Source organism: Vombatus ursinus, unplaced genomic scaffold (genome assembly GCF_900497805.2).
Source record: "Vombatus ursinus unplaced genomic scaffold, bare-nosed wombat genome assembly UNPS02014841.1, whole genome shotgun sequence".
Lineage (NCBI taxonomy): Eukaryota > Metazoa > Chordata > Mammalia > Diprotodontia > Vombatidae > Vombatus > Vombatus ursinus.
Genome location: NW_020954619.1, coordinates 7,261,416 through 7,286,878, shown reverse-complemented (window position 1 = coordinate 7,286,878; position 25,463 = coordinate 7,261,416). Strand labels below are relative to the sequence as shown.

Sequence of the window (25,463 nt, the reverse complement as noted above, 5' to 3'; positions counted from 1 at the left end):
TAAAGGCCATTTTCTAATTAATAGATGGTCAGAGGACATGAATAGTCAATTCTCAAGGGAAGAAATCCAAGTTATCAATAGCCATATAAAAATGTTCTAAATCACTAATAATTAAAGAAATTCAAACTAAAGTAATTTTGAGAGTCTACCTAAAATCCCCACTTAAAGGCTTTTTCCCAACCTCTCTATTTCCTGTTTATCCTGAATGTAGCTTGTTTGTACTTATTTGTTTGCTTGTTGCACCTCTCCCCTCCCCCAGCTTCTTAGACTGTGAGCTCCTTAAGGGCAGGGACTGTTTTTTGCCTTTTTTTGTATCCCCGGTGTTTAGCACAATTCCTGGCACCTAGTAGGCATTTAATAAATATTTATTGACTGACTGACACCTCATACCCATCAGATTGGCAAAGTTGACCCAAAAAAGGGAGGAGGGGAGTGGAAAATGACAAATGTTGGAGGGGCTACAGGAAAAATGGCACACAAATGTGTTACAGCGTTTTTAGAATGCTACCTACCTATGGGCTTTATCTGTCATTACCCAGAAGCCCATCTTGAAGATGATGATAGTGATAGCTCATATTTATTCAGCATTTTAAAAACCGTGCTAGAAAAATGCTCTGCTCACAGCTTTTACTTGTCCCTCCACGTTGAAAGCAAACAGGGCAGGCAAAAGCATTTCTGGAATAGAATGGTTTGCATTTTGGACCTCTCCCCTCACTTCTTGGCCAATGGCTGACTGGAAGAAGCCCCTGGGAGTGAAAGTCAACCTTATCCTGGTTGAAACATTCTCCCGGGAAGGCCCATGGTTAGGTCAAAAAGGAACAAGAGGTTGATGAGGCTGAAAAAATGTAAAGCCTCAGAGCATAAGCAATTTTAGTGGCAGTGGACGTGTATGTGTGTGAGTGTGTGTGTATGTGTGAGTGTGTACACTCATGCATATGTTGAGAGACAGAAGGAAGGTAAAAGCATTTTTCCCCAGTGCCTTATCATAGCATAGAGATGAGCCCTGAGTTTTAAAAGACTTTAAATGTTAGTATACTATGATAAGACCTTCCAAGCTAAACTTCATATATATTATACATACATAAGTAAATACATGTAAGTATACATGGGTACATGTATACATATACACACACATTACATCAACGTAATCCTTTTGTATCTCCCTAATTGATTCACTATCCCACCTACCACAGTAGCTTTTCCAATAGCTCCCCATTCCCCATTTGCTCTCAGTGGAGAACCTTATCTCATATATGTCACTGAAAAAATTGAGACCATTCTTAGAGAGCTCTCTTTTTCCCGTTTCTCATCTCATATTACTCAGATGTCTTCTGCAAATATCTCCTCCTTCCCCCCTATTTTCCATTAAGAGGTGGCCTGTTTCCTTGTCACGGCAAACCCTTCCACCACATTCATCATCTTCATCACCTCATGCCTGGACCATTGCAATGGTCAACCGTTTGGCCTCTGTCACAAATCTCTCCTCAACCCCAGTCCAACCTCCACTCAACTATCAACCTGATCTTTTAAAATCACGAGTCTGACCATGTCAACCCCCAGTCAATGGACTCCAGTGACTCCTTCTCACTTACAGGATCAAATATAAAATCCTCTGTTCAGCTTTTTAAACCCTTTAAACCTGGCCCTTGCCAGTCTTTTACACCTTACTTTCCTCGAAGTACTCTGCCATCCAGTGACACCTGCCCCCTTGCTGTTACTCCTCCTGCCTCCACTGCCTGTCCGCCATGTCTGAAACTCTTGCCTTCCTCATCTCTACCTCCCAGCTATGTGGTTCCTTCAGGTCTCAGCTACAGAGTCTCACCTTCTGCCAGTTTTTCCCTGTCTAAGTGACTTCTCTTAATCTTAATGACTTCTCTCTGAGACTACTCTCAATTCAATCTGTCTATAACTTGTTTGTATCTCACTGTTTACGTGTTGTTTCCCCTATCAGACTGTGAGTTCCTTGAAAACAAGAACTATATCTTTTCCTTTCTTCATATCCTCAAAGCTCAACATAGTGCCTAGTACAGAGCAGGCACTTATAGACACTAGTTAACTGACTGACTGACTGACTAAATATGTACACAGTGTCCCCCCTGTTAAAATGTATACTCCTTGAGAGCAGAGACTACTACATTTTTATCTGTGTATTCCCAACATTTGACGCAGGGCTTAACACCATAGTAAGCACTTAATAAATGCCTTTTTGATTGATTGGTTGATATATGCCCCAATGACTGAGTCTTCCAAAGACCAATCTGGTTAAGACTTCAATGATCCAGTGTCGCCTCCATGCCACTGTGAAATGTAGGAGTCAGACTTTAATAGGGCATAAATATCAAGGAGCATGTATATTATGAGTAGAGCAGCTAGGTGGTGCAGTGGATAGAGTGCTGGGCCTGGAGACAGGAAGACTTATCTTCTTGAGTTCAAATCTGGCCTCAAACACTTACTAGCTGTGTGACCCTGGGCAAGTCACTTAACCCTGTTGGCCTCAGTTTCTTCACCTATAAAATGAGCTGGAGAAGGGAATGGAAAACCATTTCAGAATCTCTCTCAAGAAAACCCCAAATGGGATCACAAAGAGTTGGACATGACTGAAAAACAACTGAACAACAACAAAATGTCATGAGTATGAGTCAAACTGATTTTTTTTTAAGTTTTGGGGGACTGTAAAATTAAACTCTGTATATGCTCATATAGCACGGTCCTCTGCTCTCCCTTTTAAATAAGAAATTATCAGAATCGGATGCAAACTTTAGGACATCCAGTTACCTTAGGTGCAGTCCTAGAGGGAGGAGAGGGACGTAAGCCTGGTTGAGAAGTAGTGACTTTTCCACTCTCAAGTTTCCCCTTAAGATCTTTAAAGGATTACTGAAATAATATTCTGGAATCGTGAGTTTGGGATCAAATAAACCATAACCTGAATGTAGATTCTATTCCACCACAATAAGCCATTTGCTTAATGTTGTAATCGTTCCATGTGATCATGCAGGAGAAAAAGAGCGAAGAGAATCCCATTCACCCACTTTTGTCCAAAGTGATTTTTTTTTAAAATGGGCTATTCATAATCTATAAATCACACAGAAAAGCACAACAGCAGTGGCTAGAATGGTTTTCTTCTTTTTTAGAAGAGACTTTTTCTTTCTTGGAAAGTCCCTGTACTATGAATCATGTGTTTCTGCTCATTAATTTTCAACAACTAACTCACTTAAAAAAATGCCTTATTGATGCCTTTGTTTTTACATCACAGTCATTTCTGGAAATACCAGTCCCCAGCCCTCCAAACCGAACTTCCTCTGGTAACAAAGAAAAACAGCCAATACAGTAACCACATTTAATAATGTAGGACATTCTGCCCTAGTCAACTGGTCCACTCTTGCTAAGGGCTGAAAGAAACCCAACTGAATAGTTAAGCCTGCGCCTATATTTAATGTGAGATCTTTCCTTCCTCATTCAACTAAAAATTACACAGAAAGACCAAAGTCATGGGTAAATGGGTTTCCTTCCAAAGAATGATCTGGCCCATTCAGATTTGGGTTTGAAGAAGGACAGAGGTCAAATGTTACTTATGGAAAGTGCTCTGGATTTATAGACAGAGAATATGGGTTCGAGCTCTGACTGAGATACTTGGTATCTATGTGACCTTGGGAAAGGAAAAGGAAGAAGAAAGCATTTGTTAAGTGCCCGCTATGTGCCAAGCACTGTGCTAAGTACTTTTTATCCTCACAACTCTGTGAGGTAGGTGCTATTTTATTTCCATTTTACAGCTGAGGGTGCTTTTACAGTTGAGGCCTAAGTTTTCTCATCCATTGAGTGAGGGAGCTGGATTTGGTCATCTCTGAGATACTTTCCAACAGACTCATCCATATCTCCATCTTTCATATTCCTGACTTAATTCCCATATTCAAATAATTTTTTCAGATAAATTGGGACCTGACAGAGAAAGTTTTTTTTTTCATGGAAGACAAGAGATCCTTCCATGAGCAAGGGCTTTGGTCTTTAACCAGAGATAAATCTTCAAACCACAAAGGTCATTCAGATGCTAAACGGACTTTCATTCAAACTGGGCCCGCTCACCAGCCCTTGGAACCCCTTTCCCTTGGCCTATAGCTACCAGGTCCTCTGTAAGAGACTGTGTTAGAAACTGTCACATATCCATCCTCTCCCCCTTTTTCTCTCAGGGCCGTGGGGGCAAAGGCAGCATCTACGTGTGGGCTTCCGGGGATGGAGGCAGCTACGATGACTGCAACTGTGATGGGTATGCCTCGAGCATGTGGACCATCTCCATTAACTCCGCCATCAACGATGGCCGGACCGCTCTGTATGATGAAAGCTGCTCTTCTACCTTAGCATCTACATTTAGCAATGGGAGGAAGAGAAACCCCGAAGCCGGTGTGGTGAGTGCAGAATGTATGTTGCAAAAGGAACTTCCTCTGCTTGGAGACTCAGGAGGACCTCGGCCTAATTCTGGGATTGCCACTGATTCACTGTGTTACCATTTAACCTCCCTGAGACTCAGTCTCCCCATCAATGAAATGGGAATCGATAGATAGACATACACATAGAGGTAGCATTTATATGAGTGTTTATTACATACCAGTCACTGTGTTAAGTGCAGAGGATGCAAGATAGAGTCAAAATAGCTACTGAACTCAAGGAATTGGCATTCTTTTTATTAAAGGTTTATTTATATTTATTATTATTATTTTACATGTTATTTTGTTATATTATGTTATTATAACATGATGTTATATAATATAATGCTGTGGTATAATTTTATTATATTTAAATGTGTTTAATAATATTTACGTTATTAAAATATAATTTACTTTGAATTTTATTTATTTTTTTCATTAGCAAAAATCTATATTCTCACCCTCCCACCTTCCCCCCAATTGAAAAAAAAAGAAAACGAAAACCCTTATAACAAATGTACATAGTTAAGCAAAACAAGCTCCCACATTGGCCAGGTCCAAAAAATATATGTCGGCCTTCACTCCGGGTCCATCATCTCTCTGCCAGAAGGCAAGTAGTATGCTTCATTATTCAGCCTCTGGAACTGCGGTTGGTCAGTGAAGACATTTCTATTCTGAGGGAAGGTCACACATAAAGGGAAGGGAAGGAGCTAAAAGGGAAGGTGGAATAAGCCCTCAATGGCATGTCCAGAAATTTCCTAGAAGCCTGGAGCCAGGCAAGAGAGACCAAAGCTGGCCTAGGGAAGCCCAAACTGGTTCTAGAGGTAGAGTCCCCCCAGGTGCTTGGGAGGTGGAGATGATGACCTGAAGTGGAGTATAGATGCATGGCTAAAAAATGTCCAGGAATAATCATTTCTATCAATAGAGTTAAAATACAAGGACATACATGAAAGTTCTTTGAAACAAAGCTGTTATAATTTCTTTTTTTTGTGCAGCAGTCTAAGATATTACCATTATCTTCCCCTACTTGACACTTTTCTTGAAAGTGAACCATTTTCCTTAAAGAATGAAACAGATGCTGTGAGGATAACATTGTGCATTTTACCAGCTCCTTTTGATACTCCACTAGCAAAGTGGGAACTTGAGGTTTGCATCTTGGGCGAAAAGCAAATGCTTCTACCAGATGGAGCATCACATGTCAAAAATGTTAACAGCACAATTGTCTTTTGTTAGGAAACTCTGGGTTTTTAATCTCTTCCCCAATGACAGATTTGTAGGGATAACTCATTTCATTCCATCATACACCAAACTGCTCTGAGCCAATCAGAGGCTTAGGACATTTATTGCCAGTTTTCTTCTTGTTTTGCACACACCCTGCTTATTAGAGATACAGAATCCTGAGGAGACAAGCAAAAGTTGAAGTAGAGAGATATTGCCAATGTTTATGAAAAAGTTTAGTAAATACGTGTCTTCTCAGCCAAACCAGGGTGTTCCAAAAGTCTTGTGCAGTTTAAAGCTTTGAATAATTTTAAATAACCAGGCATCATGCTAGGTGCTTTATAGATATTATCTTATTGGATCCTCACAACAACCCTGGGAGGTAGGTGCTATTATGATCCCCATTTTACAGTTGAGGAAACTGAGGCAGACAGATGGATAAGTGACTTGCCTAGAGTCACAAAGCTAGAAAAGGTTTTTGAAAGAACTTTAATAGCTTAAAGCTATATGAAGTGTTTTGGAACACACTGTAGGATTATAGAATCAGAGAGGCTTAGGGTTGGTAAGGACCTTAGAACTCATTTAGTCCAAAACCCTCATTTTGGAGATAAGTAAACTGAGGCACAAAATGGTCATAGGATCATAGATTTAGAGCTAGAAGGAATCTTAGAGATTTAGCAAGTCTAACTGCCCCATTTTTTTGTTGTTGTTTAATCATTGAGTCATGTCCTTCTCTTTGGGACCCTGTGGACCATAGCATGCCAGTACTATCCACAGGGTTTTCTTGGCAAAGATACTAGAGTAGTTTGGCATTTCCTTCTCCAATGGATTAAGGCAAACAGAGGTTAAGTAGCTTGCCCAGCTGACACATCTAGTAAGTGTCTGAGGCCAGATTTGAACACAGGTCTTCCCGATTTCAGGCTCAGCATTCTATCCCCTGAGCCATCTAGCTGCCTCTAATTTTACAGAAAAGTCAACTGAGTCTCAGAGAGGTTAAGTGACTTGTTCAGGGTCATACATCTAGCAAGGGTCTGAGGCAAGATTTGAACCAAGGTCTTCCTGCCTCCATCTCCAGCACTCCATCTGTACACAAAGCTGCTTCTCTTGAAGCAGGTGTACTTATCCAAGGTCAAAGGAGTCAAAACCAGACCTTAAGTTTTCTGGATGCTGATCTAGCTCTCTTTCCACGTCTCTATTCTGAATTACTGCTTTTCGTTTTGATTCAGTGATTTCCTAACATTCTTTGACTCCAAAAAAATACAGTTATATTTATCAGATCTACCCATGTAGCAATGTTTCTATTTCCTCAAGCAAATTACATAGTGGGTTGTGGGGGTTGGGAGGAGGGTAGGGGGTTCTTCGAAAAGGAGTCCATTTACCAGTATTCAGTGAGTGGAATGCTGTTTTTTCACAGAAGATAAATCTCCAAGAGAAAGGTTTGTCTGGCTTGTCTCCAGATGCATAAAACACTGAGGCAGACAGGTCCAAGTCACTACAAGAATCTCAGATTTCAGATTTGGGGGGTGGAACGGAGGCTTTTGGAGACTGTGTTCTAACACTGATGTTATTGCAAAAGAGGGAGCAGCTTTCACATCCAAGAGATCAATGCAGGGGCTGCAGCTCAGAACCAGGGGCTCACTTTACTGCAAAGTGCTGATCCTGCATTCCTGGCATAGCTTTTGTTGGCTAGGAGTATAATTGAGATATTACAGATTTAGCATTGCAGCTTTATTATGGAGTCTGATGGGAAGTGAAGATTAACGGGAGAGGAACAAGCTTTCGATCATTTGCTAACCAGCAGGCGTGGAAAAATAAAAGAAAATAAAGGATTTTGAATCATCTCTGTTACCTATCTATACCAGGATGTTTGTCTTTTTCCAGGCTGGATTTAGAAATAGAAATGTGTATACTCCAGAGACTTGTTAGAAAGATGAAATAGACGTGCAGTCAGAAAATGAGGGCTTTGGCACTGGCCCTGGAACAGTGTCACCTTGGGGGAAGTTGCTTCAACGTTGGATAGCCTTAGTTTCCTCATCTATAAAATGGGCACAATAATAATTGTTTTACCTACTTCATTGAATTGTTGAGAGGAGAAACAATAAAGCTCTGTGTAAATATGAGCTATTATTATTTCTGTGCTTGTACCTTTTCAGAGTCATGCTTATCAACTTAGTGATAGGCATTTATATTGTGAGTGCTGTTGGGTTAAAGAGAAAAAAATGAAAAATTGAAGCCTTTGTCCCCACAGGTTTCTAATTTCTACATCTTTGGAACTATGCTGTTCTTTATAGACACTTCACAAATCCATTAATCATGAAGGCAATGTGACTTCAGAAACAGAATTACTGTTTAAGTGTGGCAGGGGGGATGCCTCTACCCCCTTTAAACACTGTTTGCCAAATGTTAGCATCATCATCATTTTTACCAAGATTTTGGGGAGGGGAAAGGGGAGAGAGGGGAGGAAGAAACAAGAGGAAAGGGAAGTCTCTCAAATTTTCTAAGTTATTATTCTTTCCTGGATAATTTCACATAATGTGAAATATTCCTTATTTCTTTAAAATTCTACCTGCAGACCAAAATGAACTTCCCTGGGCATTTCCCATTACCCAGTCACTTTACTGAATAAGTTGCTTTTCCTGAGACTCTTCAGTCAAGGGTTTCTTGAGCCCCTAGATGGACTTTTCCCTCAAAACATGAGGTCTACTTGAATCATCTATAGAGTATCAAAAAAGATAGGATGCCTGAAACCTTATCTATAACCTTAGTTAAAATAAGGTCTTTCAAATTGGGAAGGGGGGTAGGTTTCAGTTCTCTGTATGAAAATTCTTTGAAACTCAGCTTATTAGATCCCTTCCCAAGATGACTTACCTAGACTACCCTCTTAGTCAGTTGGCTTGACACAGAACAACTAGGAAGAAAGCAGATTTTCCTTCTGGATTTCTTGTGGACAATTGATTTAAAGAGGCAGTATGACCGATAAAGTGCTGGACAGGAAGTCAGGAAGACCTTTGTTCAAAGCCTACCACTGACACATATTAGCTATGTGGCCCTAAGCAAGTCATTCTACCTCTTTGGGTCTGTTTCTCCATCTATAAAATGGGGATAAAAATCCTTATAGTATCTATCTCACAGAGCAGGCTTAAATGAAATAATCTCTGTAAAGTGCTTCATGAATTTTAAAGCACCATACAAATGGCTTTTTACTAGCTGATTTTGATGCCCTATCAAACTAAATACCCTTGAAATTTGGCATATTTCATTTTCTATTACTAGAAATGCAAACCTTTCTTTCACAGCAGGAAAGGAAATGTTGACCGAGTGATTAAGACGTTAAATTATTCCCAAAAAGCCCCACCTCTCTCACTTGTCTGTTGTGCTCAGCTTTCAGGTAGTCATTTCGGTTTGTCATTGTCTGTTCTAATCACTCTTTCCCCCTTCCCTCCTAGGCAACCACGGATTTATATGGCAACTGTACTTTGCGGCATTCGGGAACATCAGCCGCTGCCCCTGAGGCTGCCGGAGTGTTTGCCTTGGCGCTGGAGGCTAAGTATGTACACAGCAGATATGCCCAGTGTCAATTCTGCAGAGCTGTTTCAAACACATCTGCCTGCCTGTTTATGGAGCTGTTCTTTAGGACTGAAGTGAAAAACAAGCCTGAGAGATTATAGCTTGGCAGGTCCCAAGCTCCCGTGTTTGGAGGTGCCTTTTGGGTAACCCTATTCCAGTCATTTCAACCAAAAGACATAACTCAGTTGGGACCATATGTTGTGGTCTCTCCTGAACATATGAGGCTCGTTCTCCTTTCCAAGCCTTTGTTGAGGTCATTCTCCTTACCCAGAATGCTGTCTCCTTACCCCTCTTTCTTTAGCCCAGATTCTAGCTTTTATCAACCTGAACTCAAATTAATCTCTCAGATGCAGCAGAGAAGGAAAGAACAGTGTTAAGACCTGGAGCTGGAAAGAATTAAGTTCAATTCTGTTCAAATCTAAAACTTAGCTGTGTGACAATAAGTAAATCACCTAATGTCTCTGATTGTTTCCTTACATGAAAATAGAGAAAATTATATTGGTGATGGCTGCTAAGAAGCTCAAAGGAAAGATCATGTAAGACGGTTTGTGAAGCTCATAGTGATATGTGGGAGGGAGTATAGAGAGTTCTACGAAACTAAGAAAAGGGTGGGAATGGAATCTAGACATGGCGGATCCCTTGTCCAAGGGCCAATCTGCTCCTTTGCCATTATACAAGGGAAGTCAAATAGCCTTGTACAAATACCAGAAAAAGCAGAGCAGAGAACAAGTGAAGGAAAATAAGACTGGAAAGGTAAATGAAAGTCAGAGTGGGGTAGGCTTTACATAGCAGGCTGAACCTCTGGCAGTTTACCCTAGAGGCCATATGGAACAATTAAAAATTTTTCAGTAGCAGAATGACCTGATCTGGTCTGTGTTTTAGAAATATTAATGTCATATCTGTGCAAAAGTTATATTGGAGAGAGAATATAGTATCGTCAATTTAGAATTCAAAGGGATCTCATAGACCATTTCAACTAATCACCTCAACCTGAGTCCCAGAGAGGTTGGGACTTGCCTAAGGTCACTGAAATAGTAAGTGACAGAAGCAGCATTTGAACTTGAGTCCTCTAAGACTGGAGGCAGTGAGACTAATTACAATTATGATGACTCTGGTAAAGAGAGGGGGAGGGTTATAGGGTGAAATTTAGATGATATAAAAACATAAGGCGATGATAAGACAAATATACGTATATGTGTGAGCATACATGCATTATATGGCATATGTGCATATATGTGCACGTGTGTGGGTATGTATGTATATGTGTGTGTGTGTGTGTGTGTGTATATAGAGGCTACCGCAGTAGTCGAGGCAAAAGGAGATTACAGTCTGAATTAGACTGTATGGGCATAGAGAAAGGGACAGGTGTTATAAACATGGTAAACCTAAGTGTAGCTGGGATCCAGGCAGTCCAAACCCCTTGCTATTATCATAAGACGGAAGGATTTTGATCTGGAAGGAATCTTAGAGAATGTCTTTTCTAGCCAACTCCCTCATTTTATAAATAAGGTAACAGCCCCATAGAGCCACAGTCATGCAGGTAGGTGGGGGCAGAGCCAAGAACAGAGAAATCAGGTCCCTTGCACCCTAGGCCAAGGGTCTTTCTCTTCAGCTCCCTTGCCTTCTCCTCAGGGGCAACATTTGAACCTACTGTGAGCTGTGTACGTGCTGGTGCCCTCATGGAAATTACAAAGAGGTAGACGCACGCACTAGGGCCTGGAATACAAAACAATATATGGTAAATGCTTGAAAGAGGCAGAAGAACTATTTGAGGGCCAAAGCTAGAAAGGTGATTATTGGCTGGAAGATCAGGGGTGGATTACTGGAGGAAGGGCCTTTTGAGCTGGGTGTTATACAACGGGAAAGAATTCAGCAGGGAAAGGATACAGTGCCAATTCTTCTGAAGTACTTTTTGGGTACCCACAGTGTGGCATGAACTTTCTTTCTAGAGTAAGGCATAAGAGGAAGGTAATGACTTCCTTCAGAACTCAGCTCAAATCTCATCTTCTGTAAGAATCCTTTCCTATTAATGGAGATGGTTTGGAGAGGTAGGGAAGAGGAAGGGCTATATTTAGAAATGAAAGTAATATAAAACCAAATTATATAATAAAAAAGAAAAGAAAAAAAAGCCTTTCCTGGTTTCCTGTCCTCCTCTTCTCATTACTAGTTCCTTTTTCCTGAGATTACCTCCCTTTTATATGAATATGGATCTGTTTTATATGTACATAGATTTTTGCATGTGGTCTGTCCCATTAGAATGTGAGATCCTGAGTTTAGGAACCATGATTTTGCCTCTTCTTGTATCCTCAGGGCTTATTAGAGTGCCTGGAACATACTAAACACTTAATAAATGTTCATTGACTGACTGCCTAGTGCAGGAGTGGGGAACCTGAGGCCTCAAGGCCACATGTGGCCTTCTAGGTCCTCAGGTGCAGCCCTTAAACTGAATCCAAACTTCACAGAAGAAATCCCCTTAATGAAAGGATTTGTTCTGTAAAACTTGGACTCAGTCAAAAGGCCAAGGACCCAAAGACCTAGAAGGCCATACGTGGCCTCGAGGCTACAGGTTCCCCACCCCTGAACTAGTGGATTCCCTCTCACTGGAGGCCTTCGAGCAAAATATGGATTACCACTTCTTGGGGATATTGTAGATATTGGACTAGAAAGCCTCTGGGGGCCTGTTCAATTTGGACAATATGTGGTTTCTGTTAATTCATTTATTTCTACCATCTGTATCATAATTGACTTGGGGCAGTCAGCCATAAAAGATGGGTCAGCTGTCCTACATATGGCCTGCAAATTCAGATTGGGGCTATTGCAAAATATAACTCTCCACATTCCAGAACTACCCCCAATTAAACTATCTTTGGCATTTGGAGAAGTGGTAGGCACACTATGGTCTGCTTGACTTAAAAAGGCATATTTTCAGAGGGCTGGAAATGATTCAATCTGTTTGAAACTGTTTTCTTCTAATTGAATATAACTTCTTCATAAAGAGAGTAAGTGTGAGGATTAAAGATTTCATGTGAATCCCAGGCCTCATCAGGTAGAAGGAAGTTGGTCTGATAGGTTATTTCTGTGACTTTAATAGTGAACACTCTCCCAATGCTTCACAATCTCAAGCTGAAGCCAAGAATAGTTAGGCTGCTCTTAAATGTTTCTTTCTGCCTTGATGGTCAGGAGTCAGTTTTTAATTGGGCTCCAGGGGAATTCAATGGCAGAGCTTTCATTATTATTATGGAGAAAGAATTAGGAGGGAGAGACCTTTTGAAACTGTGTGGAAGTAGGGGGGGAAATCCCTATATAGGCATAGGTTGTGTCAAATTTTCTGGATTTTATGCTTATTGATTCAAAGCCAAGAAAAAAAGTTATAAACTGGGGGAGAAGCTTTGTAGCCACTGCCTATGCTACCTGCCATCATTGGTACCACCCAAGGGCTTAGGGGTCCCTCTGGTGACTCTAGCTTCTGGAGGAAAACCCCCAGTCTCTTATCTTCTAGACTCCTCATATCACAAATCATACGAACAAATCATATGAACAGAGAATCTGGAGCTAGGAGATGCCTTAGAGGTCGTCTCATTGAGGCATTTTTAACCTGGAGTTCAAAGACATCCAATCACATGCCTTCCCTCTGTTGTTTATCTCAATTTATCCTCTGTGTGTGTGTGTTAGTTTATTTATATTTGGAAGGAACCATCAAGGTCGTGAGCTTGAATGGGAGAAAAATGCATCTTTTTTTCATTAACCTATAAATGAAGTTTAGCAATTCTTTCCATTATAAGTATGGGCAACAAACATTATTCTGAGCAAGGAGTCCAAAGGTTTGACCAGATTGCCAAAGGTATCCATGACAGAAAGTAAGGTGAAGAAATACTAATTCTAATCCAACAGCCTCATTGCACATAGCTAATCTATGCAAACAAGCATTTTTTAAGCAACAACTATGTGTGAGTCACTAGAAAGGCAAAGGCAAAAAAAAAAAAAAAAACCCAAAACCCAACCAGTCCTACCCTCAAGGAGCTTCCATTTCACTGAAGGGATATAGCATGTCAATATATACATATCGCACATACGTTATAACTTATGACAGAGAGAGAAAGCACCTACTAATGGAATCAGGAATAACTTCCTATAGGAGATGGCACCAGAAACGGGCCTTGAAGAGAATCTAAATGACAGAAGTAGAGGCTTCAGAGACAAACTTTATGAAGTCAGGAGACTGGATCTCAAGTTTGGGAGGAGCAAGTAAGCCAATTTATCTCAAGTACAAAATGAGTGAAAGGAAGTCGTATGTGATATCACCCCCTCCTCCTCATTCAATAAGCACCAGCTATTACTTTTAGAACCAAATATAAAATTCCCTTTTGGGCATTCAGAGACCTTCACAACAGCTCTTTCCTGCCTTTCCAGTCTTCTTATACCCTACTAACCCACCCCCCCCCCAGAAGTCCTCACACAAGGGATTCCATCCCTAGACTCTAGGCATTTTAACTGGTTTTCCCCATACCTGGAACTCTCTCCTTCCTCATCTCCACTTCCTGGCTTCCCTGACTTCCTTTAAGTTTCAACTAAAATCCCATCTTCTACAAGAAACCTTTCCTGATTCCCCTTTATTCTGGTGCCTTTCCTCTATTGTTTATCTCAATTTATCCTATGTCTGTTTGTGTATTTATATTTAGAGGGACCCATCACAGCCATCAAAGCTAAGCCCTTTATTTTACATTTAAGGAAACTGCCCAGATGAGTCTTATTGAATTTCTTTGGCTCTGGAGACCTAGCCAATCAAGTGCAGTTTACTCCTGGACTTCTGCCTGCATTCCCTGAAAAAGCCGTGTTTTCCTTCCAGTTCCAGCCTGATTCTCCTTGAGGACAGAATCTTCAACAGTAGATCTTCTGATGTCCCCAGATGCTCCCAAAATAAAGCTTTTTTTTTTTAATTTTTCAATTGTGTCAAGTTAAACCAACATTTATGAAGGATCTGTTTGTACAGAGACCTGTGTTAGGTTCTGGTGAAATGGAACATTGAGCTAAAACATAGCCCTTGCCCTCATGGAACTTAGAATCTAACAGGGGGATGTGACATATACACAAATAATTATATTTCCGTGTTTTGGGAATCTAAAATTTCACCAATATGGGCACTGCTTCCACCAGGGCTGATTGAGAACCAACTATACCACAACATATACAAATGATAAATGCATAAGAGAGAAGCAAAGTGCTATGTGAGGTCCCTAGAGAGACAATCATTACTAACTGTGGCAATCAGGGAAGACTTCATTGAGCAAATAGCATGTGCATTTGGGTTCTAAAGGTTTAGTAAGAATTCAACAGGCATAGAGAAAAACATTTGAGGCATATGGAACAGAAAGTGCAGGTCATATACAGAGGATGGAAAGTAGTCCAATCTGACGTGGCTAATACGGGAATTTGCCTTGCTGGACTATTTGTGCTTGTTGCAAAGATTTTTGTCAAAATTTTATTCATTTGTTGTTCAGTGAGGCAGGGGAAGTGGAAAGCAGAGATAATAAATGCTTGTAAAAATTTAAAAATAAACAGTAATCCAAACTGGCTAGAGCATAGAATGTCTGCAAGCATATAGTATCAAAGAAAGGTAGTCAGGTATGGTAATGCCAGATTGTGCAGGTTTTTAAATGCCAGGCTAAGGAGTCTGAAATTTACTTGGTAGGCAGTAAGGAGTCGTTGAAAGTTTTGATTACAGGAGTAATATGACATGAGGAAGAGGAGTCTGGTAACAGTATGGATAATGGATTGCAGGGGAGAGAGAGTGGAGGTGGGAAGAACTGTTAGCAGAGTATTACATCAGTCTAATTGGGAGGTTAGAAAGGAGGGAATAAATGGTAAAATATAAGTGCTGTGGGAGGAAGAAGGAAGTATCAAAGAGAATCAATCAATTAACAGGTATTTATTAAATAGTTGCTGTGTGCCTGGAGCTATGCTAAGAGGGCTAGGGACAGCAAAGGAAAAAAGAGAAAAGTCAAAGGAGTTTAGAGTCTAATGGGAGAATACCAAGATTTCAAATATGGAAGATTAAGTAAATGGTTGAGTCATTGACAAAAGTAGTGAAGTCAGAAAAAGAATTAGATTTCAGGAGAAAGATAATAGGTTTACCAAATTCAGATTCACATTCCAAAAATATTTAATTTTTTGTTAATATAAGAAAGTTCTAGCCAAACCACTTTTTGCAAGAGTAAGTTTTTTTGTTTTGTTTTTTGTTTTTTTGGTGAGGCAATCCGGGTTAAGGGACTTGCCCAGGGTCACACAGGTAGTAAGTTTCAAGGGTGTGAGGCCGGCCTTGAACTCAGATCCTCCTGACTCCAAGGCCGGAGTGCAATCTACCGCGCCACCTAGCTACACCCAGATTAAGTTTTTAAATGCAAAATTTTACTCTAGTTTATATAAGTTCCATGCATAGTTTATGTAAATTCTAGGTAACCATCACTCATTTGATATGGTGCTAGATGTGGAATCAAGAATCAATCAATCAAGTGCTAATCTTTGAGGATGCAAGTAAAAAGAATGAAATAATCTCACAATGAGTTTGCATGCTAATGGGAGAAACAAGTACATATAAAAATAAATTCAGGATTTATGTCAAATTGATAGATACATATGTATGTATACAAGACAGTTTGAAAGGGAGGGCATTAGCAGGTGAAGGAAAGTCTTCAAGGTGCAACATATTGAAAGACAAGAGGGATTCTGCAAGGAAGAGGTACAGATGTGGTGTATTCCATGCATGGGGTACATACAGTGCAAAGTCAGGGGAGGGAGTTTCACGAGTGAAAAATAGAGAGAAGGCTGGCTCAGCTGCATCACAGGGTGGGAGGGGGACTAATGAAACTATGAAAAGAGGCTCATGTTTGTGTAGTACTTTAAAAGTTAAGCCACTGGAGCTGGTGGAGTAGAGAAGTCTGTATTTAAAGAAAATTGCTTGAGTAGAAGTGTGGAGGATGGGCTGGAGTGGGGAGAGACTTGAGTCAGGGAGACCTGCCACAAAAGAGCTAGGTTCAAATACTACCTCTGCCACTTCCTAGCTTTATGACCATGTGCTTAGGTTCACTGAACAACTGTCTAAAATTTATCTTCTAAGGTATGGATAAGTTGTAAACTGCTTTGAAATGACATGTCATTAGCATAAATGCCATATGCTAATGTCTCAAAGATTCACATGTCCAAGAAGTTCCCTGGCCTTTCAAAATAATCATTCCCCTTTTTATAGCATTTTCTTAAAAGCCAAACTTTTTTAATTGTGAGACTAAATGAATCAATGTAACATTTTAGCTATGGTTCAGAACTACACACCAATGCATTTTGAATATGTTTTAATTTCATACCTTCTTAAAAAAAATTTTATTTATTATTAACATTCTTTTCTTTTTAAATTTTGAGTTCTAAATTCTCTCCCTCCCTCGCACCCTCTCCTCCACTCACTGAGAAGGCAAACAATGTGATATCAAGTATACATGTGAAATCGTGTAAAACATTCCCATATTACCCACAATTTTTAAAAGGCAAGAAAAATTAAGAAAGTGAGAAAATTATACTTCAATTTGCACTCAGAGTTTACCAGTTCTTTCTCTGAAAGCAGATAGCATTTTGTCATAATGAGTCCTTTGGAATTATCTTGGATCATTGTATTGATCAGAGCAGCTAAGCCTTTCACACTTGATCATGATTACAATTTTGCTATTACTGTGCATAATGATCTTCCGGTTCATCTCACTACACTTTGCATCAGCTTATATAGGTCTTGCCATGTTTTTCCTGAAACCACCCCCCTTGTCATTTCCCACAGCACAGTAGCACTCCATCATGATCACATGCCACAGCTTTTTAGTCATTCCCTAATTGATGGGCATCCCCTCAATTTCCAATTCTTTGCTGCCACAAAAAGAGCTGTCATAAATACTTTTTTCACCTATAGGTCCTTTTCTTTTTTCTTTGATCTCTTGAGATTATATATCTATTATTGGCATTGCCGAGTCAAAAGGTATGCACAATTTTATAGTCCTTCGAGCATAGTTCCAGACTGTTCTCCAGAATAGTTGGACCAGTTCACTATTCCACTAACAGGTGTTAGTATGCCTATTTTCCCTTCATCTCCTCCACATTTGTCATCTTTGATAGGTGTGAGGTGGTACCTCAGAGTTGTTCTAACTTGCCTTTCTCTAATTAGTAGTGATTTAAAGCATTTTTTTTCATATGCCTATAGACAGCTTTGATTTTTTCTTCTGAAAGCTATGTCCTTTGACCACATATCAATTGGAGAATGGCTCTTATTTTTATAAATTTGACTCAGTTCTACACTCAGTATATATTTGAGAAATGAGACCTTTATCAGAGAAACTTGCTGTAGAAATTTTTTATATTACTTCATTGTTTATGGTACATTTTAGCAAAATGTAGCTCACCTGATTATCCCTTTTAATTAGGTCCATTTTTGCTTTTGCTTTGTCTAAGATCATGATCACTACCACTGTGTTTTGGTTTATTCATTTGTTTCTCAATGTCTCATAGAATCATTAGCTTCCATTTACCCAATTCCAATTTTTTAGAAATTATTTTCTTCAGTGAAATTTTGTATTTATTTTTCCATTTGGCCTATTCTGCTTTTTAAGTAGTTCTTTTCAGTGAATTTCTCTGACTCTTTTACCATTAGGCCAATTCTGTCTTTTAAGGTGTTATTTTCTTCAGTATTTTCTATTAATTCCCTTTTCATAATTTTCCTTTTCTTTTTTTTTTTTTGGTCAGGTAATGGGGTTAAGTGACTTACCCAGGGTCACCCAGCTAGTAAGTGTTATGTATCTGAGGCCGAATTCGATCTTAGGTCCTCCTGAATCCAGGGCCAATGCTCTATCCACTGTGCCACTAAGCTTCCCCCCATAATTTTCTTGCATGTGACATTCTTGAATGTGACATTCATTTCTTTTCCCAATTTTTCCTCTATCACTCCTGTCTTTTTCTGTAACTCTTCCAAGAATTCTGGTTGCCAGAATTAATATTTTTCTTTTAGGTTTTTTTTTGGTAACTGTTTTCACATTGCTGTCTTCTTTTGAGTTTATGTCTTGGTCCCTGCCACCATAGTAGACTTTATGGTCGAATTCCGTTTTTGTTTGTTTTTTGCTCATTTCCCCATATTATTTCTTGACTTTCAACTTTATGTTCAAGTTGGACTCTGTTCACTTGGGGGTGGAGAGGCACTGTCGCAAGCACTCCAGGCTTTTTCCTGCTGCTGTTTTCAGAGCTAGTTCTGGGGGTTTGTGAGTTTTTGATGCTTCCAAGGTGGTGTGATCCTAGGAGAAGTATGGTCACTGCCCTCCTGGTCTGTACTCTGGTCTTTACCTAGGAAGGGCACCTGGTCCCCTGCAGCCACAAACACTAACACTCGCTTTGCCTTGGAACTGTGATCAAGATCCTTGCTCCCTTGTGATCAAATACCAGCACTCCTCTCTGCCCTGGAACAGTGATCCCCAAACTGCATATGGGCAGTAGAATTGACAATCAGTACCAGCTGTACCCAGTGCCAGCCGACCAGTTGTCCAACCTATTTACTATCTCTGAACTGAAAGCTCCCAAAACCGCTGCTGCTGTGGCCACCATTGCTGCCACCTAGTATGTGGGCCTCAGACAGCCTTCCACTCCACGTCACAAACTTCTCCTGCCAACCTCCTAAGTTTTCTTAGGCCATGAAAATGTCTCAGCCTGACTTTTTATTGGCTCTATTGATCCAAAATTTGATTTGAGGGATAATTTTAAAGTTATTTGGAAGAAAATGTTGAAAAAGTCCTGCTGGGTAGCCTCTAATCTGCCATCTTGGCCAATTTAATACCTTATAATCCTATGCTTGATTACCAGGATTGTTTGACTTCTGCCTACTGTCGAAGAGAATGCTTCAAGTCAATGACATTTTCAGAAATAGAAAATGTTGAGAGCACTGTTAGTGAATGGTAGATTTTCAAAGATGACTTGATTTTGTCATTTGCTCGCCCTACTTTATCATGACATGACCTTGTGAGAAGTCTCTGGAGTTCCAGACCTGACACACTTTCTCTGTCCTCCTTCTCCAGCCGGGACCTGACATGGAGAGACATGCAGCACCTGACTGTGCTCACATCCAAAAGGAACCAACTTCACGATGAGGTTCATCAGTGGCGGAGGAATGGGGTTGGCCTGGAGTTCAACCACTTGTTTGGCTATGGGGTCCTCGACGCAGGAGCAATGGTGAAAATGGCCAAAGACTGGAAGACAGTCCCCGAGAGATTCCACTGTGTTGGAGGTTCAGTACAAAAGCCTGAGTGAGTGAGGGCGAATGTTTATTCACTTCCATCAGCGGTAGTGAGCTAGCCTCTACAGCAGAGGTGTCAAATTCATGTATAAATAGGGGCCACTAATACATTGTTATGGATCCCCGCTAGCACTTATTGACTTAGAAAACCAAATATTAACATTGTCTACGTTCTGTTGGATTTTTATTTATTTTGTTAAATCTTTCCCAACTTGTCTTCAGTATCCTGTCACCTCCCATTTCAGACCCCGGCTTTACCAGGCTTCCTCTTACAGTCATCCCTTATCAGTCACTCAGTCAGCTAGTATTTATGAAGCGCCTACTCTGTACCAGGCACTGTGCTAAGCACCGGGGATACAGTAACCTGCCTACGGTCACACAGTAAGAGTCAGAGCAATCTGATTTTGTCAGCCTAGGGACAAAACTTTGTATCATCCCTGAAGGGATAATGAAAGCTAACATTCACATAGCACTTTAAGGCTTACCAAGAACTTTACAAATATTATCTCATTTTGTCCTCACAACAGCCCTGGGAGGAAGGTGCTATTATTAGATGCAGATAGAAGGTAAGTGGCTTACCCAGGGTCACACAGCTAATAAGTATTTGAGGTCAGATTTTAACTCAGGTCTTCCTGACTCCAGTTCTAGCACTCTATCCCCTACACCACCAGCTGCCTCTGAAAGCCCGAAGAAACATTTTCCATTTTTGATATGATAACCATGTCATTTTTGTATCAGTCTCTCAGCTCATTGATTTTATAAATGGGCTTCCAGTGTGTATCCACAGAAGATAACTACTCTAATCATATTTTGTAGACAGAAAAGAGATTTTCTTAGCTTGTGTTTTGGCTTGTGTTTTGAAACCTTTCTTTTCATAGTAGTTATTCCATTTGGCAAAGTAATTAGTGATGCATTACAGTCGCCATAATTTATCCCCAGATGAACAGTATTACTCATAGCAAGAACACAGCTTCAGGCTATCCTGCCTCATGCATCATTGTCCTCATTAAGCTGCTCAGGCTAGCCCTGCTCAGATGTCTGGGAAGGGCGTGAAGCTCATTACAGGCTGAAGAGTCGAGGCTTCTCTGGCCAGTCTAAGCACAACCATAATAATTTCCCCTCACTATTTTGCATATCTCTGAAGCGCTGCTTCTTTGGGAAGCACAGAGAGTTGGGAAGTACCCAAAGAAAAACAATCTGTTCTTTGTACTTCCCAACTGGAGGGATGTCATGAATTGGAAGAGTGTTGGACCTACGCTCAGAAAGCCTGAATATGAGTCCTAACTCAACCACTTGATGTTTTTAGAGTAGGTTGTTCCACCTCTGTGGACCTCAGTTTCCACATCTGTAATATGGAGTTTATACTTTTGTTGTTTAGTCGTTTTTCACTTGCATTCAACTCTTCGGGACTCCATTTGAGGTTTTCTTGGCAAAGATACTGGAGTGGTTTGTCACTTCCTTCTTAGCTCATTTTACAGATGAAGAACTGAGGCAAACAGAGTTAAATGACTTGCCAGGTTAAGTGTCTGAGGTTGGATTTGAGCTCACGGAGATGAGTCTTCCTGACTCCATGTCCAGCACTTTATGCACGGCACCACCTAGCTGCCCCAGAGTTTATACTACTTAACACTCATTATCTCATAGGTTCTTTGGGAGGACCACCTAAAGGGTCTGTTTTTAGAGCCATTCTAAAATTCTCCAATCTATATATTTCATTTTCTGTTGAAGAAATCCACAAGAGAAAAGCAAACCAAGATCATTTGAATCCTTAAGAGTATTTGAGTTCATCTACTTCTCCTTGGACCATTACCTGAATTCAAGACCACCAGTTGCCCCACCTATCTGGAGATTATCATCTTTCACTCAAGCATATTTTAAGGCTTTGCAGACTGCCTGGTTGATGGGAACAGGGGCTGCTACTGTTTCCATGGTACTTCATTCCAAAGGCCTTCATAGAATTCACTCTCTCACTTCCAGTGAGCCAGGGGCAGGAAAGATCCCAGAAAATGGCCAGATGTGGGAGCTGCCAGAGAGATGCTGGTGTGGCAGATTACCACGAATGGCCTAAAAGAAACCCCCTCTTCTTGTTTGTGAACTTCCTTGCCACTGACACCCTGCCAAAGGCCACTCCCTTATCCAACATGATGCTCAGATTGGCTATCACCCAAAGTAGCCTGAAAACTGGCACAGTGGGAATTACTTCATAAACTTTGGTGCTTTTTTTTTTCTTTTTGCCCATCCATGGGATTGGCCCCATTTTCAACATGAGAAAGTTGAAGCAGCCTGAGGTTCAGTGACCTACCCAAGAGGATTGGATAATTGAACCTTAATTGAAAGTAGCTGTGCCAGAACAAGCCGTCTGGATATCCAGACCTCTGGGCCTCCAGGAATCTGAGTCCATGCTGAGTTTTACAGTCAGCTCAGCTATGTCCTCATTGTCCTGAGGAACAAGGACGTTATTAGAGACCTAGCCCGGCAATAGTCGAAATAAGGACTCATCAGATGGGGATGCCATATTTGAACATAAACTATATAGACAATGGCTATATAGAAATAGTGATGAAGAATAAATCTGCTCTCCTCAGAGTGGCAGCTAGGTGGCACAGTGGAGAGAGCACTGGACCTGGAGTCAAGAAGACCAGAGTTCAAATCCAGCCTCAGCACTTACTAGCTGTGTAACTCTGAGCAACTCATTTAATCTCTGTTTGCCTCAGTTTCTTCAGCTATAAAATGGAGATAATAATAACACCTACCTCCCAGGTTGTGAGGATTAAATGAGATAATATTTGTAAAACATTTAGCACGGTACCTGGTACATAGTAGGTGCTTTAATAAATGTTTGTTCCCTTCCCTTATCAGAGACTGAGGTCACAGTATAGGAGAGACTGTTTTTCCAAGGTGTTGGAGGGAAATGTTTGTGCTTTGGTTCTTACTATATTTTCAAAGCAAATATCTCTTTATAAAGGCTTCTGAAAAATTATGTGTTCTGAAGTTTCCTGAATATTTTAAGTGAATTCAATGAGTACCTAATGTGTGCAGAACATGCACCCAGGAGTAGGGAACCTGTGGCCTCGAGGCCACATGTGGCCCTCTAGGTCCTCAAGTGCAGCCCTTTGACTAAAACCAACTTCACAGAACTTTCTTTTGGATTTTCAATTCAGTCAAAGAGCCACACTGGAGGACCTAGAGAGCCACATGTGGCCACCCCTGCACTAGACAATATGAGAAATACAGAGTTTAGATAAGACATGCTCCTTGTCTTCATGGAGCTTACAGTCTAAAGAGCCCACTTTGCCTATTTTCTGAGGTTATCTCTTTGCAGGCAAATAATGAGCATTTTATGGAAAGGCAGCATGGTCTAATTGACAGAACATAGGCCTTTGGAGTCAGAAGACTTTAGTTTAAGTCTTCTGGTTCTGCCATTTACTAACTGTGACTTCAATCAACTTCTCCTTCAGCCTTGGTTTTTGGACTGAAGTTGAAACTGATCACCTCTGAGTTCCCTGATCACTGTGAAATCCAATGAGTCTCTAGCATCCAGACTTGCACCCACAGACTACTATTTGCATGGGGCTTGACGGTTTATAAATCGTTTTCACATGTATTGTCTCACTTATTCCTTGCAATAACATTGTGAGATAGGGGGGATATTATCATCTCTATTTTACAGATGAGGAAAGTGAGGCTCAGAAGGACGGTGGGACTTGGCCAAAGCAAATGAATACTGAAATCAAAACTAGAACACGTCCTCTGTCTTCCAGTCCGGTGCTATACCGCTGAGTCCTAGAAAATAGCATTGTTTAAAATATTCAGAGCACCTTCAATCTGGTCAGTACCAGGGACCTCAGAGGTCATCTGGTCCAACCCCCTTATTTTGCTGATGAGAATATCAAGGCCCAGAAAAGTGAAATGACTTGCCCAGGTTATTCAGGTAGTAAGCCCCAGAGACAGTACTTGAGCCTAGCTCTGCCTTTGACTCCAAAGCTAGTCCTTCTCCCACTAGATGCAGATGAGCTACATAAGTAGTAGTCTTCTGGACCCAGCTGGCACTGGTTCATGACAGTCAATTACTAATTTTCATTCTGACCATTTACACTTAGCATATCGGCAGAGACCACATATTAAGGCTTGGTTTATTGTTTGTTGGTTTTTTAGACTTTTTAAAATGAAGAAGAAAATGTTAATAATGCTGATGAAACTTAAAAGTGTGTCCTGATTTTTTTTTTTTGGAGAGTCAGTTATTAAACATTTACCAGCACACACCCCTGCAGAGGCCAGAGATTGTCAAGTGCTTCTGTCAAGAGCGACCAGCCTCCTGCTGAAGCATTACAGATTGCTATGCTAAACGGGTATCTCTGAGCATTCTTGCCACATACACTGTAATCTTGAAAAAACAGTGGCAAGGGAGTATATTAACAGTTATAAAGGCAGGCATTTCAAAAGCCAAATGATATTTACTTTATCATATTATCCATCTGAAAATCTTGGGCTCCCAAATGGAGACTGACAGGTAAAATGAACTCATTTCTTTGAAACCTTAGCTCATAGTAGAGATACAACTAGCTTAAGGCTCTATAGCTTTGCCTCAGTGAGTGGAATTTAGAAGACAAAGGCAGAGGTACAGGACAGCAGGACAGAGGAGGGCCGGACTCTAAGTTGCTATAGAAATAGCAAAACACAGCCTACACATTCTCTACTTCCATTCAAAAAAGAAATGCCAATCTTCCCCCCCCTCCCGGACCCATTTCTCTCCCAGATCTTTCTCTTCCGTCCATCCTTTGGAGGCAGGCCAGCCTCTCCTCTACAAACAGGCCAGCTTCTCCCCAGAAAGGCAATAAACCTACTACTACCTTTCCCCCTCAGCACTTTGTAGGTGGGAGTCTTGTAAAGTCCTCTCTATTGAAGCAGAAAAAAAAAAAATGTAGGATCCCGAAATCTAATCCAGTCTGGACTAGATGACCTCCAAGCTCTGAGGGTCTCTCAGCCAAGCAACTTGAATAATCAATTCTCCCTGTCATTCAGCCAAAATTGTCTTAATGATGTCTTGTATTATTTGCAAAATAAGAAGCATAAAGTACGATTTGCCCATATAGCAGTGATCCCAAGTGCTAAAATTGCTAGTTAAGGTTTTGACTGAGAATAACCTAATTTTTTTTTATTTTAATTTTTGATCATTTCAGCTTCTGCTGTGTACTATTTAGCAGTCTTGCAAGAAGCATGTGTCACCAGGAGGGGTCCAAATGGGCTTAGGCTCATGGCCTAATGGGGCATGCTTAAAGGTCCTAAATTCATAGTGATTATGTTCTTGGAAATACAGTGATGAAACACATGGATGGTTCATGATTGTGCCCCCAGTAAGAAAGAGAAAACTCTATAACAATGGAATAGGAAAGGGGAGGGGCCAGAGATTGGGATCCCAGGCCTGATCTAGATATGATAACTTTCCCATGTGACTTCCAGAACTGTCTAGCATCCTCGTGTGAGCAGAGGGCAATGGAGAGATGTAAAGAACAGGGTCAGTCATTGGCATTTTTGAGAAATAAGAATAGATCAGCCAGATTCAGTCTTTAACAAAATACAAAGACCTGCTTAGAAACAAATGCTAGTCACACCCAGATGAAATAAGATAAGGAAAAATAGATAAGGACCATCCGTTCTTTTGTGTGCATGCAACGTGCAGGTGGGTTTCTTTCAGCGCTCCCAGCAACCTGAGCAAATATCCTTGATTAAGTGCACTCACTCACACACACACACACACACACACACACAGAGTATTATACCTTGACATGACCTTTTACCTTTCCCCTTTCAAAGTCTTCGGAGGCTTGGGTTTGAGGAGAGGAGCAGATGTCACCTAATGACGGCCATGGATTGTACTACTAGAGGAAAGGAAACCCCGCCGCCTCCCTTCTCTCCGTGTTTCCTCCTTCTCCTCTCTTTCCTGATCCAAC

At 40.7% G+C, this 25,463-nt stretch overlaps 1 protein-coding gene across 1 annotated transcript in view; it reads left to right on the top strand.

The window, feature by feature from the left end:
• The window catches only part of PCSK2 (proprotein convertase subtilisin/kexin type 2), a 311,848-nt gene that overhangs the window by 284,220 nt on the left and 2,165 nt on the right, over positions 1-25,463 (top strand). Inside the window, exons 9-11 of the mRNA XM_027840365.1 lie at positions 4,185-4,400; positions 9,083-9,183; positions 19,295-19,522. Coding sequence (XP_027696166.1) covers positions 4,185-4,400; positions 9,083-9,183; positions 19,295-19,522 — 545 coding nt within the window. The remainder of the gene's footprint in view (positions 1-4,184; positions 4,401-9,082; positions 9,184-19,294; positions 19,523-25,463) is intronic.